The sequence below is a fragment of the Taurulus bubalis genome (genome assembly GCF_910589615.1).
Source record: "Taurulus bubalis genome assembly, chromosome: 18".
NCBI lineage: Eukaryota > Metazoa > Chordata > Actinopteri > Perciformes > Cottidae > Taurulus > Taurulus bubalis.
Window position 1 is genome coordinate 661,600 of NC_136606.1, and position 16,974 is coordinate 678,573.

A 16,974-nucleotide genomic window follows, 5' to 3' on the forward strand; every position below is an offset into this window, starting at 1 on the left:
CATTGTGTGTGTCTCTCAGAGACTTTATTGTCCCGAAAGGGAGATTTGTCTTCAAAGCACTGAACACGTCCTACTTTGAGGCTGTTTTGTGTCTCTTTGTGGTTGTTTTTTTTGTTTTTCTGTTGTGTGTGAGGTTGTGCGTCTGAGGTTGAGTCTGTGAGGTTGTATCTGTGAGGTTGTGTGTGTGAGGTTGTGTGTGTGTGAGGTTGCGTCCGTGAGATTGTGTCTCTGAAGTTGTGTGTGAGGTTGTGTGTGTGAGGTTGTGTCTGTGAGGTTGTGTCTCTGAGGTTGTGTGTGAGGTTGTGTCTCTGAGGTTGTGTGTGAGGTTGTGTGTCTCCAGACTCACCGAACAGACCCCGTTGTGGTCACAGTTGTTGGCGTGGTCGTTACACTCACACTGCATGCAGTTCCCTCCAAACAGGACTCCTCCCACCCGGTAGAACCCTGAGAGACACGCCTACCACACACCCAGCGTCACACACAGTACACACACAGTACACACACAGTACACACACACAGTACACACCCAGCGTCACACACAGTACACACACAGTACACACACAGTACACACACACAGTACACACCCAGCGTCACACACAGTACACACACAGTACACACACAAAGTGCACACACACAGTACACACACACAGTACACACACAAAGTACACACACACAGTACACACCAAGTACACACCAAGTACACACAGTAGACACCAAGTACATGACGATACCGAGCAGTACTGTAGTACTGCTACTAGTAGTACTACTACTTGCAGTACTTACCTCACAGGAAGTGCCGCTGTAACCCCACGGACATTCACACGTCTCCACGGCAACCGCCTGACGACCAGAAACTGATCCAGAGTCAGCGACATCCAGAGACACTGCAGAGAGACTGATAGACAGACAGGGAGACAGACAGGTAGACAGACAGGGAGAGAGACAGGAAGACAGACAGGGAGAGAGACAGGGAGACAGACAGGGAGAGAAAGAGACAGGACTGAATAACTCGTAGACCTGGTCCTGGTTCCCCGTTCTCCAAACTGCCCTAATCTCCCCAGGATCCAGCTGGTCCACTGATCCAGGACCAGGACCAGGACCAAGACCCGGTCCCCAGACCCCCTCCTCTCTATCTATGGGACCCAGTACCAGACCCCCTCCTCTCTATCTATGGGACCCAGTACCAGACCCTCTCCTCTCTATCTATGGGACCCGGTACCAGACCCCCTCCTCTCTATCTATGGGACCCAGTACCAGACCCTCTCCTCTCTATCTATGGGACCCGGTACCAGACCCTCTCCTCTCTATCTATGGGACCCAGTACCAGACCCTCTCCTCTCTATCTATGGGACCCGGTACCAGACCCCCTCCTCTCTATCTATGGGACCCAGTACCAGACCCCCTTCTCAGTCCAGACCCCTCAGACTCACCGGACCGGGCCCTCGGTGGAGGAGTTCAGGTGCACCTGTACCCTCAGGGAGGTCAGGTGGGCCATGACGGACAGCAGGTCGTCCCGGGTGACGGCGACGCCCGACCGGACGTCCACGAAGGTCTCCGGGTCCATCGTCACGGTAACCGGGCGCTCGGCCAGCCCGGAGAGGAAGACGAGGATGGGAGGTGAGAGACGAAGAGCTCGGCCGTCTCCCTGGAGACGAGGGACAGAAACTCAGTTCAGCCCTCAGACGCCATGTTTGTAGTTTTTAATGTTGCATTTCATATTTTAAACGTTAAACATCCTTGTGTCATTGTTTACTCAGGTTATTGTTTCCTTATGTTATGGTTTACTCATGTTATTGTTTACTCATGTTATTGTTTACTCATGTTATCATTTACTCATGTTATCGTTTAGTCATGTTATCATTTACTCATGTTATGGTTTAGTCATGTTATTGTTTACTCATGTTATGGTTTACTCATGTTATTGTTATTGTTTACTCATGTTATTGTTTACTCATGTTATGGTTTAGTCATGTTATGGTTTACTCATGTTATTGTTTACTCATGTTATTGTTTACTCATGTTATGGTTTACTCATGTTATTGTTTACTCATGTTATGGTTTACTCATGTTTTTGTTATGGTTTACTCATGTTATTGTTTACTCATGTTATGGTTTACTCATGTTTTTGTTATGGTTTACTCATGTTATGGTTTACTCATGTTATTGTTTACTCATGTTATTGTTTACTCATGTTATGGTTTACTCATGTTATTGTTTACTCATGTTATTGTTTCCTCATGTAATTGTTTACTTGTGTTATGGTTTACTCATGCTATTGTTTACTCATGTTATTGTTTCCTCATGTTATTGTTTCCTTTTGTTATGGTTTACTCATGTTATTGTTTACTCATGTTATTGTTTACTCATGTTATTGTTTCCTTGTGTTATTTTTTCCTTGTGTTATTGTTTACTCATGTTATGGTTTACTCATGTTATTGTTATTGTTTACTCATGTTATGTTATTGTTTCCTCGTGTTATTGTTTCCTCATGGTATGTTATTGTTTCCTCATGTAATTGTTTACTTGTGTTATGGTTTACTCATGTTATTGTTTCCTTGTGTTATTTTTTCCTTGTGTTATTGTTTACTCATGTTATGGTTTACTCATGTTATTGTTATTGTTTACTCATGTTATGTTATTGTTTCCTCGTGTTATTGTTTCCTCATGGTATGTTATTGTTTCCTCATGTTATTGTTTCCTCATGTTATTGTTTCCTCATGTTATTGTTTACTCGTGTTATTGTTTCCTCATGTTATTGTTTACTCGTGTTATGGTTTACTCATGTTATTGTTTATTCATGTTATTGTTATGGTTTCCTCATGTTATTGTTATTGTTTACTCATGTTATGTTATTGTTTCCTCGTGTTATTGTTTCCTCATGGTATGTTATTGTTATTGTTTCCTCATGTTATTGTTATGGTTTCCTCATGTAATTGTTATGGTTTCCTCATGTAATTGTTACTGTTTCCTCATGTTATGTTATTGTTTCCTCGTGTTATTGTTTCCTCATGGTATGTTATGTTATTGTTTCCTCGTGTTATTGTTTCCTCATGGTATGTTATTGTTATTGTTTCCTCATGTAGTTGTTATTGTTTCCTCATGTTATGTTATTGTTTCCTCGTGTTATTGTTTCCTCATGGTATGTTATTGTTTCCTCATGGTATGTTATTGTTATTGTTTCCTCATGTAATTGTTATTGTTTCCTCATGTTATGTTATTGTTTCCTCGTGTTATTGTTTCCTCATGGTATGTTATTGTTTCTCTGTGGTATGTTATTGTTTTTGTTTCCTCATGTTATTGTTATTGTTTCCTCATGGTATGTTATTGTTATTGTTTCCTCAAGTTATTGTTTCCTCTTGCTATTGTTTACTTATGTTATGTTATAGTTTCCTTGTGTTGTTGTTATTGTTTCCTCACCTCGATGATGACGTCGGTCTGGACGGGGAGAGAATGGTCTTCTTTGTCCAACGGGACGTCATAAACCACCGAGAAGTTCAGGAAACCTCCGTAAGAAACCAGCTGGAGAGACAGAGGGGCATCATGATGACTTCCTGTATGAGCTCACATCATGCTGACTTCCTGTATGAGCTCACATCATCATGATGACTTCCTCTATGAGCTCACATCATGATGACTTCCTGTATGAGCTCACATCATCATGACTTCCTGTACGAGCTGTCATAATTATATGACAGTGTTATTAGTACACCATACATATCATTATTGTACAAAATGATCAACTTGGACTCGTGATGAGAATACAGAGAATCACACACAATTTCTTTTCACAGCTTCAATTGATTGAATTTCTGATTATTATCCTCATAAGTATATATGTATTCGTATACTACTGCCAGCAGGCACATTCAAATAAATATAATCTGATTAATTTGGGTGATGAGGCACTTAAAATTAGCCGATACATTTTCCCAACACTGACGCATTTAATTTGTCTGATATATTTTGCGATGCTTATGTGACTCTAGCCCGATCAGCAGAGGCGGCGTTAAGCTGCAATCACAAACAGGAAGTGTTGTGAATATTCGCTACGCTTTGGATGTGAACGCACCATTAGACTTTGCCAATATTATGGACTTAAATTCATCATATGTAGTCATGATCATCTCCTGCTCGTCAGGGGAGAGAAGAGACGCTCTTTCTCTGATCTTATTTGCCATTATAGCGTTTGAAGATCATGGAATCTGTGTTCGACTCCTCCCCCGTTTGAAGAGGAGTGGGCGCAATTATCCAGATGAATGACGTCTGTTTAGAATGAACGAGACCGTTTGAGGGCGGATCAGCCTTTGAGGAACCGACATAGCCTGCCGTCAATCATCTCGGTAATTTCAGCTGGATAATAGGACATGTGATCGACTTAGTTGAACCAGGTACGAGGAATGGGGCCCAGGTTGCTGTTGACTGAGTGATGTTTCATGACCATATTTGGAGATGTTAGCCCACCTTGTTGCCAAGGAAACCTTTGGGCGCCGCCCACGACAGCATCTGGTGGGCGTGGCCAGAAGAGTTGTTGGGGATGGGGAGGTCGTTGCCGTGGACAACATGGGGTGTGTGGAGAGATGGAGAGGGGCGGAGCCAAGCCTCTGTGTGAAACACCTGAAAAACACAAAATAACAACATCAATAATCACATAATAGCAGCAGAAATATTATGATATAGTACAGGTGTGTCTGTGTAGCTGGATGCAGGTGTGTGTGTGTGTGTGTGTGTGTGTGTGTGTGCGTGTGTGTGTGTGTGTGTGTGTGCGTGTGTGTGTGTACCTGGGCTCTGGACCAGTAAGAGCTCTCACAGACGTCAGACACTCCAAAGCAGAAACAGTCGCTGCAGCCCAGCAGGTGAGTCTGCTGCAGGTTGTAGAATCCTGGTCTGCACAGGTCACAGTGAGCACCCATCACATTCACCTGGGGACAGGTGAGGAGAACAGGTGAGGAGAACAGGTGAGGAGAACAGGTCAGGAGGTCCTGTTGTGACTCTGGTCCTGGCTCTGGTTCTGGTTCTGGCTCTAGTTCTAGTTCTGTCCCTGGTCCTGACTCTGGTCCTGGTCCTGGTTCTGGTTTTGGCTCTAGTTCTAGTTCTGGCCCTGGCCCTGGTTCTGGTCCTGGTCTGGCTCACCTTGCAGGTGCAGGTGCTGCAGGGGTCGGTGCTGGTGCTGCCCGGCAGGTGACACTCACAGCGCTCACACTGAGGGAAGTCCCTGAAGCCGAACGCACAGCGCTCACACCGAGGCCCGGAGAAGCCCTGCTGACACACACACTGTCCTGCAGACACACCTGCACACACACACACGTTACACAACAACAACAACAACAACAACAACAACAACAGAAATATGTATGAATGAATATATAAATAATCATAATCATAACAATAGTAAACCTGGCTGTGTGTCGTCTCTGGAGCAGACGGAGGACTCCGATCCTCTCAGATCACAATTACACTCAACACAAGGAGAGTCTGAGTACGGAGAAACCTACACACACACACGCACACACACGCACACATTTATTAACACAAGTATTGTCAGTACCTCAGATGGCCTGTAGTAGCAGTATTAGTAGTACTTGCAGTACCTCAGATGGCCTGTAGTAGCAGCATTAGTAGTGCTTGCAGTACCTCAGACGGCCTGTAGTAGCAGTATTAGTAGTACTTGCAGTACGGCCTGTAGTAGCAGCAGTATTAGTAGTACTTGCAGTACCTCAGACGGCCTGTAGTAGCAGTATTAGTAGTACTTGCAGTACCTCAGACGGCCTGTAGTAGCAGCAGTATTAGTAGTACTTGCAGTACCTCAGACGGACTGTAGTAGCAGTATTAGTAGTAGTACTTGCAGTACCTCAGACGGCCTGTAGTAGCAGTATTAGTAGTAGTACTTGCAGTACCTCAGACGGACTGTAGTAGCAGTATTAGTAGTAGTACTTGCAGTACCTCAGACGGCCTGTAGTAGCAGTATTAGTAGTACTTGCAGTACCTCAGACGGCCTGTAGTAGCAGTATTAGTAGTACTTGCAGTACCTCAGACGGCCTGTAGTAGCAGTATTAGTAGTACTTGCAGTACCTCAGACGGCCTGTAGTAGCAGTATTAGTAGTACTTGCAGTACCTCAGACGGCCTGTAGTAGCAGTATTAGTAGTACTTGCAGTACCTCAGACGGCCTGTAGTAGCAGTATTTGTAGTACTTGCAGTACCTCAGACGGCCTGTAGTAGCAGCAGTATTAGTAGTGCTTGCAGTACCTCAGACGGCCTGTAGTAGCAGTATTAGTAGTAGTACTTGCAGTACCTCAGACGGCCTGTAGTAGCAGTATTAGTAGTGCTTGCAGTACCTCAGACGGCCTGTAGTAGCAGTATTAGTAGTGCTTGCAGTACCTCAGACGGCCTATAGTAGCAGTATTAGTAGTGCTTGCAGTACCTCAGACGGCCTGTAGTAGCAGTATTAGTAGTGCTTGCAGTACCTCAGACGGCCTGTAGTAGCCCGCGCTGCAGGCCTCACAGTTGATGCCAGCAGTGTGCTGCTGACAGCTGACACAGACTCCGCCTCCTTCACGAACGCCACCAGAGTTTAAACTCAGGAAGAGTTCAGAGACGGTCTGGTTGTACACACAGCTCACTGCTTTGTTGTGACAGTTACACTCTGAGAGACAGACAGGGGGAAACAGACAGGGGTAGAGACAGACAGGGGGAGAGACAGACAGGGGGAAACAGACAGGAGGAAAGACAGACAGGGGGAGAGACAGACAGGGCGAGAAACAGACAGGGGGAGAGACAGACAGGGGGAGAGACAGACAGAGGGAGACAGACAGAGGGAGAGACAGACAGGGGGAGACAGACAGGGGGGGAGGCAGACAGACAGGTGGAGAGAGACAGACAGATAGGGGGAGAGACAGGTGTTTAGTTAAAGGTTGACTCAGAAGTGTTTCAAGGTGTTTCTATTTTTCTGTCCAGGTGGTTCTTACTCTCACAGGTGTTTCCCTCGGAGACGGTTCCAGGTTGCCATGGCTGCTGGTGGTAACCGGGGCAACATTGGTCACAGCTCTCTCCACAGGTGTTGTGTTCACACAGACACTTCAGCTTCTGTACACGCACACACACACACACACACACACACACACACACACACACACACACACACACACACACACACACACACACACACACACACGTGTAAAGGTGAACAGGTGAGCAGATGAACAGGTGTAAAGGTGAACATGTGTAAAGCTGTAAAGATGAACAGGTGTAAAGCTGTAAAGGTGAACCGGTGTAAAGGTGAACAGGTGTAAAGCTGTAAAGGTGAACAGGTGAGCAGGTGAAAAGGTGAACATGTGTAAATGTGAACAGGTGTAAATGTGAACAGGTGTAAAGCTGTAAAGATGAACAAGTGTGAAGGTGAACAGGTGTAAAGGTGAACAGGTGAACATGTGTAAAGCTGTAAAGGTGAACAGGTGTAAAGGTGAACAGGTGAACATGTGTAAAGCTGTAAAGGTGAACAGGTGTAAAGGTGAACAGGTGTAAAGGCAAACAGGTGTAAGGTGTAAAGGTGAACAGGTGTAAAGGTGAACAGGTGAAAAGGTGAACAGGTGAGCAGGTGAAAATGTGAACATGTGTAAATGTGAACAGGTGTAAAGCTGTAAAGATGAACAGGTGTGAAGGTGAACAGGTGTAAAGGTGAACAGGTGAACACGTGTAAAGGTGCACACGTGTAAATGTGAACAGGTGTAAAGGTGAACAGGTGAACATGTGTAAAGCTGTAAAGGTGAACAGGTGTAAAGGTGAACAGGTGAACATGTGTAAAGCTGTAAAGGTGAACAGGTGTAAAGGTGAACAGGTGTAAAGGCGAACAGGTGTAAGGTGTAAAGGTGAACAGGTGTAAAGGTGAACAGGTGAACATGTGTAAAGGTGAACAGGTGAACACGTGTAAAGGTGAGCAGGTGAACACGTGTAAAGGTGAGCAGGTGTAAAGGTGAACAGGTGTAAAAGCGAGCAGGTGAGCAGGTGTAAAGGTGAGCAGGTGTAAAGGTGAGCAGGTGTAAAGGTGAGCAGGTGTAAAGGTGAACAGGTGTAAGGTGTAAAGGTGAACAGGTGTAAGGTGTAAAGGTGAATAGGTGTAAGGTGTAAAGGTGAACAGGTGTAAAGGTGAGCATGTGAACAGGTGTAAAGGTGAGCCAGGTTACCTGGCTCTCAGGGTCCAGCGGGCAGCTCTGGGCGTGGCCAGAACAGATACACATGCCGCCCACAGAGACGTCTTTGATGGAGTAATAATACTGAGAGACAAAACATCAACGAGGTGAAACAATACGTTTTAAACGTGTTAACCACGTGGAGCGTGTGACCGCAGCCTGTCTCACCCTCCGGGTGACGATGGGGTCGATCTCTCGCGGGTCGCGGGCGCTCAGCGTCATCAGGTCGGCGTTCAGCGTTCTGATTCGCTGGAGCCGCAGACGGATGTAACGAGCCGACGTGAAAGCCAGGAGGGCAGAGGTCAAATCCTCTGCTCCGGGTCGACTGTTTATCAGTGAGGTGTGAATCTGTGACAGAGAGACAGGTAGAGAGAGAGACAGGTAGAGAGAGAGAGAGACAGGTAGAGAGAGAGACAGGTACAGAGAGAGACAGGCAGAGAGAGAGAGACAGGTAGAGAGAGAGACAGGTAGAGAGAGAGACAGGTAGAGAGAGACAGGTAGAGAGAGAGAGAGAGACAGGTAGAGAGAGAGAGAGAGAGGTAGAGAGAGAGACAGGTACAGAGAGAGACAGGTAGAGAGAGACAGGTAGAGAGAGAGACAGGTACAGAGAGAGGGAGACAGGTAGAGAGAGAGAGACAGGTAGAGAGAGAGACAGGTAGACAGAGAGAGAGAGACAGGTAGAGAGAGAGAGAGAGAGAGAGAGAGAGAGACAGGTAGAGAGAGAGAGACAGGTAGAGAGAGAGAGACAGGTAGACAGAGAGAGAGGTCAGTGAGAGATAAAGAGAGACAGGTCAGTGACAGACAGACGGGTCAGTGACAGACAGACAGCTGTCTCACCTCCCCGTGCTCCAGAGGGTTCAGTCTGGAGTAGTAGGACGTGCAGATGACCTCTGTGTCCGTCTTGTAGGTCGGGGGCCCGAGCCTCGGGCTCATGTTGTAACGGGACACACACTCTGAGTCACTGATGGCGTAGAACTGCCAGGGGTCAAAGGTCACGCCGTCCAAAGAGCGCTCCAGGACCCAGTTACCTTATGGGGCAAGACAGGTCAGATAGACAGACAGGTCAGGCAGAGAGACAGGTCAGACAGAGAGACAGGTCAGACAGAGAGACAGGTCAGACAGAGAGACAGGTCAGAGAGACAGACAGGTCAGAAAGAGAGACAGGTCAGAGAGAGAGACAGGTCAGAGAGACAGACAGGTCAGAGAGACAGACAGGTCAGAGAGAGAGACAGGTCAGAGAGACAGGTCAGGCAGAGAGACAGACAGGTCAGAGAGAGAGACAGGTCAGAGAGACAGGTCAGGCAGAGAGACAGACAGGTCAGAGAGAGAGACAGGTCAGAGAGACAGGTCAGGCAGAGAGACAGACAGGTCAGAGAGAGAGACAGGTCAGAGAGACAGGTCAGGCAGAGAGACAGACAGGTCAGAGAGAGAGACAGGTCAGAGAGACAGGTCAGGCAGAGAGACAGACAGGTCAGAGAGACAGACAGGTCAGAGAGACAGACAGGTCAGAGAGAGAGACAGGTCAGAGAGACAGGTCAGGCAGAGAGACAGGTCAGAGACAGGTCAGACAGACAGACAGGTCAGAGAGACAGACAGACAGACAGGCTCACCTGGTCGAGGAGAGTTAGCTGCCTTGATGATGATGTAGGCGACCTGAAAGATCTGAACAGAAAGATGAACTGTTCATTTACAATCAGAGAGCAGGGTGTGTGTGTGTGTGTGTGCATGCGTGCGTGCGTGTGTGCGTGCGTGTGTGTGTGTGTGTGTGTGTGTGTGTATTACCTGTTTGAGGTCCAGTGTTATCGTGATCCAGTGAAACTGACGTCCGTTCTTGATACTCGGACTCTGCCACCAGTGGTTGGTCCCGTCGATGGCGTTTGTGATGGGATGACGTTCTGAACAACACAAACATCGTCAGTATTTATACTTCACCTCCTCTTTGGGTAGTACCTGTACCTGGTACTTCCGTTAGTACAACCTCTCTGGATAGCTAACTAGCTACCCAGCTAACTAACTACCCAGCTAACGAGCTACCCATCTACATAGCTAACTAGCTACCCAGCTAACTAGCTACCCATCTACCTAGCTAACTAGCTACCCAGCTAACTAGCTACCCATCTACCTAGCTAACTATCTACCCAGCTAACTAGCTACCCATCTACCTAGCTAACTATCTACCCAGCTAACTAGCTACCCATCTACCTAGCTCCCTTTCCTCGTCTTTGTTGGATGAAACCAAAGTGTCGAGCTGTTTGAGGAAATGACTGAGACTCAAATGTAATGATATATTTGTCTTTTTTAAGCATTTGGTCGGGAACCAATGAGCGTGTAGAAGTCAGACAGTATTTAGAGACGCACTAACGTCTGTGTGCTTGTGTTTGAAATGTTTTTTTAAATCTGAGATTTAATGTCAAAAATAAAAACTGGTCCTGGTAATGTACCTTTGGTCAGAACGGAGTTGGCGTCACATCTCAGGCAGTGTGGGTTTTTGATCTGTCGTCCTGGAACGTGTTCCACCAGCTTACAGTAGACTTCAGGTCCTGGATCTCCACACGTGGCGTTACTGCTGATCACTGCGTTACTGGCCAAGTTCAAGATGGCCGGGAACAAACCTGGAACACACGGCTAACCGTTAGCATCAATAACAGACCTGGTACACACAGCTAACCGTTAGCATCAATAACAGACCTGGAACACACGGCTAATCGTTAGCATCAATAACAGACCTGGAACACACGGCTAAACGTTAGCATCAATAACAGACCTGGAACACACGGCTAACCGATAGCATCAATAACAGACCTGGAACACACGGCTAACCGATAGCATCAATAACAGACCTGGAACACACGGCTAACCGTTAGCATCATTAACAGACCTGGAACACACGGCTAACCGTTAGCATCAATAACAGACCTGGAACACACAGCTAACAGTTAGCATCAAGAACAGACCTGGAACACACGGCTAACCGTTAGCATCAATAACAGACCTGGAACACACGGCTAACCGCTAGCATCAATAACAAACCTGGAACACACGACTAACCGTTAGCATCAATAACAGACCTGGAACACACGGCTAACCGCTAGCATCAATAACAGACCTGGAACACACGGCTAACCGTTAGCATCAATAACAGACCTGGAACACACGGCTAACCGTTAGCATCATTAACAGACCTGGAACACATGGCTAACCGTTAGCATCAATAACAGACCTGGAACACACGGCTAACCGTTAGCATCAATAACAGACCTGGAACACACGGCTAACCGTTAGCATCATTAACAGACCTGGAACACACGGCTAACCGTTAGCATCATTAACAGACCTGGAACACACGGCTAACCGCTAGCATCATTAACAGACCTGTCAGCAGATCGTACCATACCTCTTATTGCTAATGGTAACACCGTTTGTTACAACGTATCTTTGTGAGCAATCCTTTTCCAGGATGGTAGACATGACAACTAAGCAAAGGAACAGACTTTGTTGTGAACATGATTTGAGAGTGGCACTTTCCAAAGGGAAGCATTTCTGAACAGCAAAAGTCACATTGATTTCAATAAATATTCATTGAGTTATGTTTTTGTTTGAAGTTCATGTTTTTTTCTTTGAACACTGATTTTGTGTGTAACTGTTGCATTGTTCATTTTGTGCACTAATGAAATATATACCTTTGTTTTGAAGAAATCATATTTTATTTTTCCGATTCCGAAGGGTTCGGTGATGCACTGATGAAGCCTGCAGGGTTCTTACCTCCGACAAGGTGAAGAACCACTGCTCTAGAGGCACTCAACGTTTACATGATGCATCATGTCAAAGCGGTGCAGAAACACCAGCTGAGTGAGTCCTGTCCGTCTGCCATCATATGTTCATTATGTCTTCATGCTCCAGAGAAGCCGTGAGCAATGATAATGATAAAGCCATGAATAACAACAACCTTTGGTCTTCAAGGCGCAGGCGCTCTGTGAGTATTGTGCTGTTTGTTTGAGACCTGATTACATCAAGCTAACATCTGCTGAGCTCTGCTGCAGATCAGCTGTTAGCTGGACTCACTGAGTGAATCACCTCACGGTGATGAAGATGAACCTCACGGTGATGAAGGTGATACAGATTGTAAAGCCCTCTGAGGCAAACTGGTATTTGTGATGTTGGGCTATATAAAATAAACTGAATTGAATTGAATGAACCTCACGAGGACGAAGATGAACGAGCAGAACAAACACTTTGGGACACGGTCTCACACAGACGTCTGCATGGAGACGAGGTGTGTGTGTGTGTGTGTGTGTGTGTGTGTGTGTGTGTGTGTGTGTGTGTGTGTGTGTGTGTGTGTGTGTGACCACCCTGTTGATGTTATCACACCTCCACAGCTGATCACACACAACAGAAATTAACATGTGTGTGCTGGAATGTGTTAAGTCAGTCTGTTGATGTTCAGGTTGACTCCCCCCCCCCCCCCCCCCCCCACACACATACACACACACACACACACACACACAAAGAGATGAGGCCCTGTGGGGGTTTTAGGGTTTTTGTATCCGGGGTGAGGGGTAATTTAGGGGGTAGAGAGGAAGAGGGCGGAGAGTCATTGTAAACAGTAATTACACACACACACACACACACACACACACACACACACACACACACACACACACACACACACACACACACACACACCGTCTGTAGAGCCTCATCAATATGATGATCAGAACTTCACCGTTGAGTCACTGAAGAACTCAGTGACTCAACGGGGCTGTTCTACAGGTTAAAGATACAGAACACTCTACTGCACTAAATACACACTCTACTGCACTAAATACACACTCTACTGTACAAAATACACACTCTAATGCACTAAATACACACTCTACTGCACTAAATACACACTCCAATGTACTAAATACACGCTACTGCACTAAATACACACTCTAATGTACTAAATACACACTCTAGTGTACTAAATACACACTCTACTGCACTAAATACACACTCTAATGTACTAATATACACTTTAATGTACTAATATACACATTATACTGCACTAATATACACTCTACTGTACTGAAATACACTATAATGCACTAAATACACACTCTACTGCACTAAAATACACTCTACTGCACTAAATACACACTCTACTGTAGTAAAACAAACTACTACAGTAGAAACAGACTCTACTGCAGTATAAACAGACTTTACTACAGTATAAAGACACTCTACTACAGTAGAAACACTCTACTACAGTATAAACACACTACTGCAGTACAAACACACTCTCCTGCAGTAGAAACACACTCTACTAAAGTATAAACACACTCTACTACAGTATAAACACACTCTACTACAGTAGAAACACACTCTACTAAAGTATAAACACACTCTACTACAGTACAAACACACTCTCCTGCAGTAGAAACACACTCTACTAAAGTATAAACACACTCTACTACAGTATAAACACACTCTACTACAGTATAAACACACTCTCCTGCAGTAGAAATACACTCTACTAAAGTATAAACACACTCTACTACAGTATAAACACACTCTACTACAGTAGAAACACACTCTACTGCAGTATAAACACACTCTACTACAGTAGAAACACACTCTACTGCAGTATAAACACACTCTACTACAGTAGAAACACACTCTACTGCAGTATAAACACACTCTACTACAGTATAAACACACTACTACAGTATAAACACACTCTACTACAGTAGAAACACTCTACTACAGTAGAAACACACTCTACTGCAGTATAAACACACTCTACTACAGTCGAAACACACTCTACTGCAGTATAAACACACTCTACTACAGTAGAAACACACTCTCCTGCAGTAGAAACACACTCTACTAAAGTATAAACACACTCTACTACAGTATAAACACACTCTACTACAGTATAAACACACTCTCCTGCAGTAGAAATACACTCTACTAAAGTATAAACACACTCTACTACAGTATAAACACACTCTACTACAGTAGAAACACACTCTACTGCAGTATAAACACACTCTACTACAGTAGAAACACACTCTACTGCAGTATAAACACACTCTACTACAGTAGAAACACACTCTACTGCAGTATAAACACACTCTACTACAGTATAAACACACTACTACAGTATAAACACACTCTACTACAGTAGAAACACTCTACTACAGTAGAAACACACTCTACTGCAGTATAAACACACTCTACTACAGTAGAAACACACTCTACTGCAGTATAAACACACTCTACTACAGTCGAAACACACTCTACTGCAGTATAAACACACTCTACTACAGTATAAACACACTCTCCTGCAGTAGAAACACACTCTACTAAAGTATAAACAGACTCTACCACAGTAGAAACACACTCTACTGCAGTATAAACACACTCTACTGCAGTATAAACACACTCTACTACAGTATAAACATAATTTACTACAGTATAAACTGTACTCCTAACCAATGTGATGATACATAATGAAAAGCCAAAGGCTGCAACATTTGTTCAACTGAAATCAGCAGAAACGTCTGAAGAAAAACAGACTCAACAGATACACTCAAGGTCGTCTTCTCGCATCAAATGTCAAGGATTCACCACAATCTGTCTCTTCATGTGTCTCCTGCCCACACAGGCAGACAGACAGGCAGAGCTAACAGCTAACACAGCAAACAGCTAACAGAGCTAACAGCTAACAGAGCTAACAGCTAACAGAGCTAACAGCTAACAGAACTAACAGCTAACAGAGCAAACAGCTAACAGAACTAACAGCTAACAGAGCTAACAGCTAACAGAGCAAACAGCTAACAGAACTAACAGCTAACAGAGCTAACAGTTTAACAGAGCTAACAGAACTAACAGCGAACAGAGCAAACAGCAAATAGAGCTAACAGCTAACAGAGCAAACAGCTAACAGAGAAAACAGCTAGCTAACAGAGCAAACAGCTAACAGAGCTAACAGCTAATAGAGCTAACAGCTAACAGAGCAAACAGCTAACAGAGCAAACAGCTAACTAACAAAACAGCTCCTTTTTTAAATCAATGTCTCTCAAAACAATAAATGAAAATGTTTACATCACTGATTGATACAAATATGTACGGCGTCATCTTGATTGATCATTTGATTGATTGATCAGTGCAGAGCTCAGAACACATTTACAGACGTGATCAAGTTTTTGTTCAGACTCCATCTTTGATCTGAACACTTTTACATGTGACATAATTTATACCACAAAGGACTGAAGAACCGAGTTCAGGTTCTCAGTGTTCGGACAGTAGAACTCAGTAAAACTCAGTAGAACTCAGAAGAGCTTAGTAGAACTCAGTAGAGCTCAGTAGAACTCAGTAGAACTCAGAAGAGCTTAGTAGAACTCAGTAGAACTCAGAAGAGCTTAGTAGAACTCAGTAGAGCTCAGTAGAACTCAGTAGAACTCAGAAGAGCTTAGTAGAACTCAGTAGAACTCAGTTGAACTCAGAAGAGCTCAGTAGAGCTCAGTAGAGCGCAGAAGAGCTTCGTAGAACTCAGTAGAACTCAGTAGAACTCAGAAGAGCTTAGTAGAACTCAGTAGAACTCAGAAGAGCTCAGAAGAGCTCAGTAGAACTCAGAAGAACTCAGAAGAGCTTAGTAGAACTCAGTAGAACTCAGTAGAACTCAGAAGAGCTTAGTAGAACTCAGTAGAACTCAGTAGAACTCAGAAGAGCTCAGAAGAGCTCAGTAGAACTCAGAAGAACTCAGAAGAGCTTAGTAGAACTCAGTAGAACTCAGAAGAACTCAGAAGAGCTTTGTAGAGCTCAGTAGAACTCAGTAGAACTCAGAAGAGCTTAGTAGAACTCAGTAGAACTCAGAAGAACTCAGAAGAGCTTTGTAGAGCTCAGTAGACCTCAGTAGAGCTCAGTAGAATCAGGAGAACAGTAGAATAGTAGAAGAGGAGAACAAGAGAACAGGAGAACCAGTAGAACATTACAACAGTAGAACAAGAGAACAGGAACAGTTACAGAACATAAAGGGAAGAGAACAGGAACAGTTACAGAACATAAAGGGAAGAGAACAGGAACAGTTACAGAACATAAAGGGAAGAGAACAGGAACAGTTACAGAACATAAAGGGAAGAGAACAGGAACAGTTACAGAACATAAAGGGAAGAGAACAGGAACAGTTACAGAACGTAAAGGGAAGAGAACAGGAACAGTTACAGAACGTAAAGGGAAGAGAACAGGAACAGCTACAGAACATAAAGGGAAGAGAACAGGAACAGTTACAGAACGTAAAGGGAAGAGAACAGGAACAGCTACAGAACATAAAGGGAAGAGAACCCTCACCTTTCTGCTGCGCTGCAACTCGCTCCATCAGCAGCAACAACAGCAGCAACTTCATCTCTGCAGCAATAAGTAGGACCTGTTCCTAACTGGTTCCTAACTGGTCTCAGACTGTTGCTAACTGGTTGCTAACTGGCTGCTAACTGGTTTCAGACTGGTCTTCTGGTGTTAGCTGCAGAATAAACCCAGTGAAGAGGAATGTGCTGCAGAGTCTCTGGCATGCCACAGTGACTCTCTCATTCATTCAGCTCAATGAGAGGGGGAGGAGGGGGGGCGGGCTGAACCATTTACTCTGGTAGGGGGAGTCCTTTTCTTTGAGTGGGGGTGGGGGGTCCTCCTCTCTGAGTGGGGGATGTTTGAGTTGTTGTTGTTTACCAGCTTCTCTGTGATTAAAATATTAAGATAATAAACTATCCAGTTCATTCTTTGGGTTTCTTTAGTTTCACATGTTTCATTATT

General features: G+C 44.7%; 1 protein-coding gene across 1 annotated transcript in view; it reads right to left on the bottom strand.

Moving 5' to 3' along the window:
* Nucleotides 1-16,573, bottom strand: part of lama1 (laminin, alpha 1) — a gene marked incomplete at both ends in the record, with an annotated part of 44,082 nt that extends 27,509 nt beyond the window's left edge. The window contains 17 exons of the mRNA XM_079234141.1: nucleotides 347-457; nucleotides 784-895; nucleotides 1,431-1,645; nucleotides 3,418-3,519; nucleotides 4,462-4,614; nucleotides 4,779-4,919; nucleotides 5,131-5,276; nucleotides 5,395-5,488; nucleotides 6,463-6,641; nucleotides 6,964-7,081; nucleotides 8,179-8,268; nucleotides 8,353-8,532; nucleotides 9,022-9,212; nucleotides 9,795-9,846; nucleotides 9,967-10,079; nucleotides 10,626-10,796; nucleotides 16,519-16,573. Coding sequence (XP_079090267.1) covers nucleotides 347-457; nucleotides 784-895; nucleotides 1,431-1,645; nucleotides 3,418-3,519; nucleotides 4,462-4,614; nucleotides 4,779-4,919; nucleotides 5,131-5,276; nucleotides 5,395-5,488; nucleotides 6,463-6,641; nucleotides 6,964-7,081; nucleotides 8,179-8,268; nucleotides 8,353-8,532; nucleotides 9,022-9,212; nucleotides 9,795-9,846; nucleotides 9,967-10,079; nucleotides 10,626-10,796; nucleotides 16,519-16,573 — 2,223 coding nt within the window. The remainder of the gene's footprint in view (nucleotides 1-346; nucleotides 458-783; nucleotides 896-1,430; nucleotides 1,646-3,417; nucleotides 3,520-4,461; nucleotides 4,615-4,778; nucleotides 4,920-5,130; nucleotides 5,277-5,394; nucleotides 5,489-6,462; nucleotides 6,642-6,963; nucleotides 7,082-8,178; nucleotides 8,269-8,352; nucleotides 8,533-9,021; nucleotides 9,213-9,794; nucleotides 9,847-9,966; nucleotides 10,080-10,625; nucleotides 10,797-16,518) is intronic.
* Between the last annotated feature and the right edge of the window lie 401 nt (nucleotides 16,574-16,974).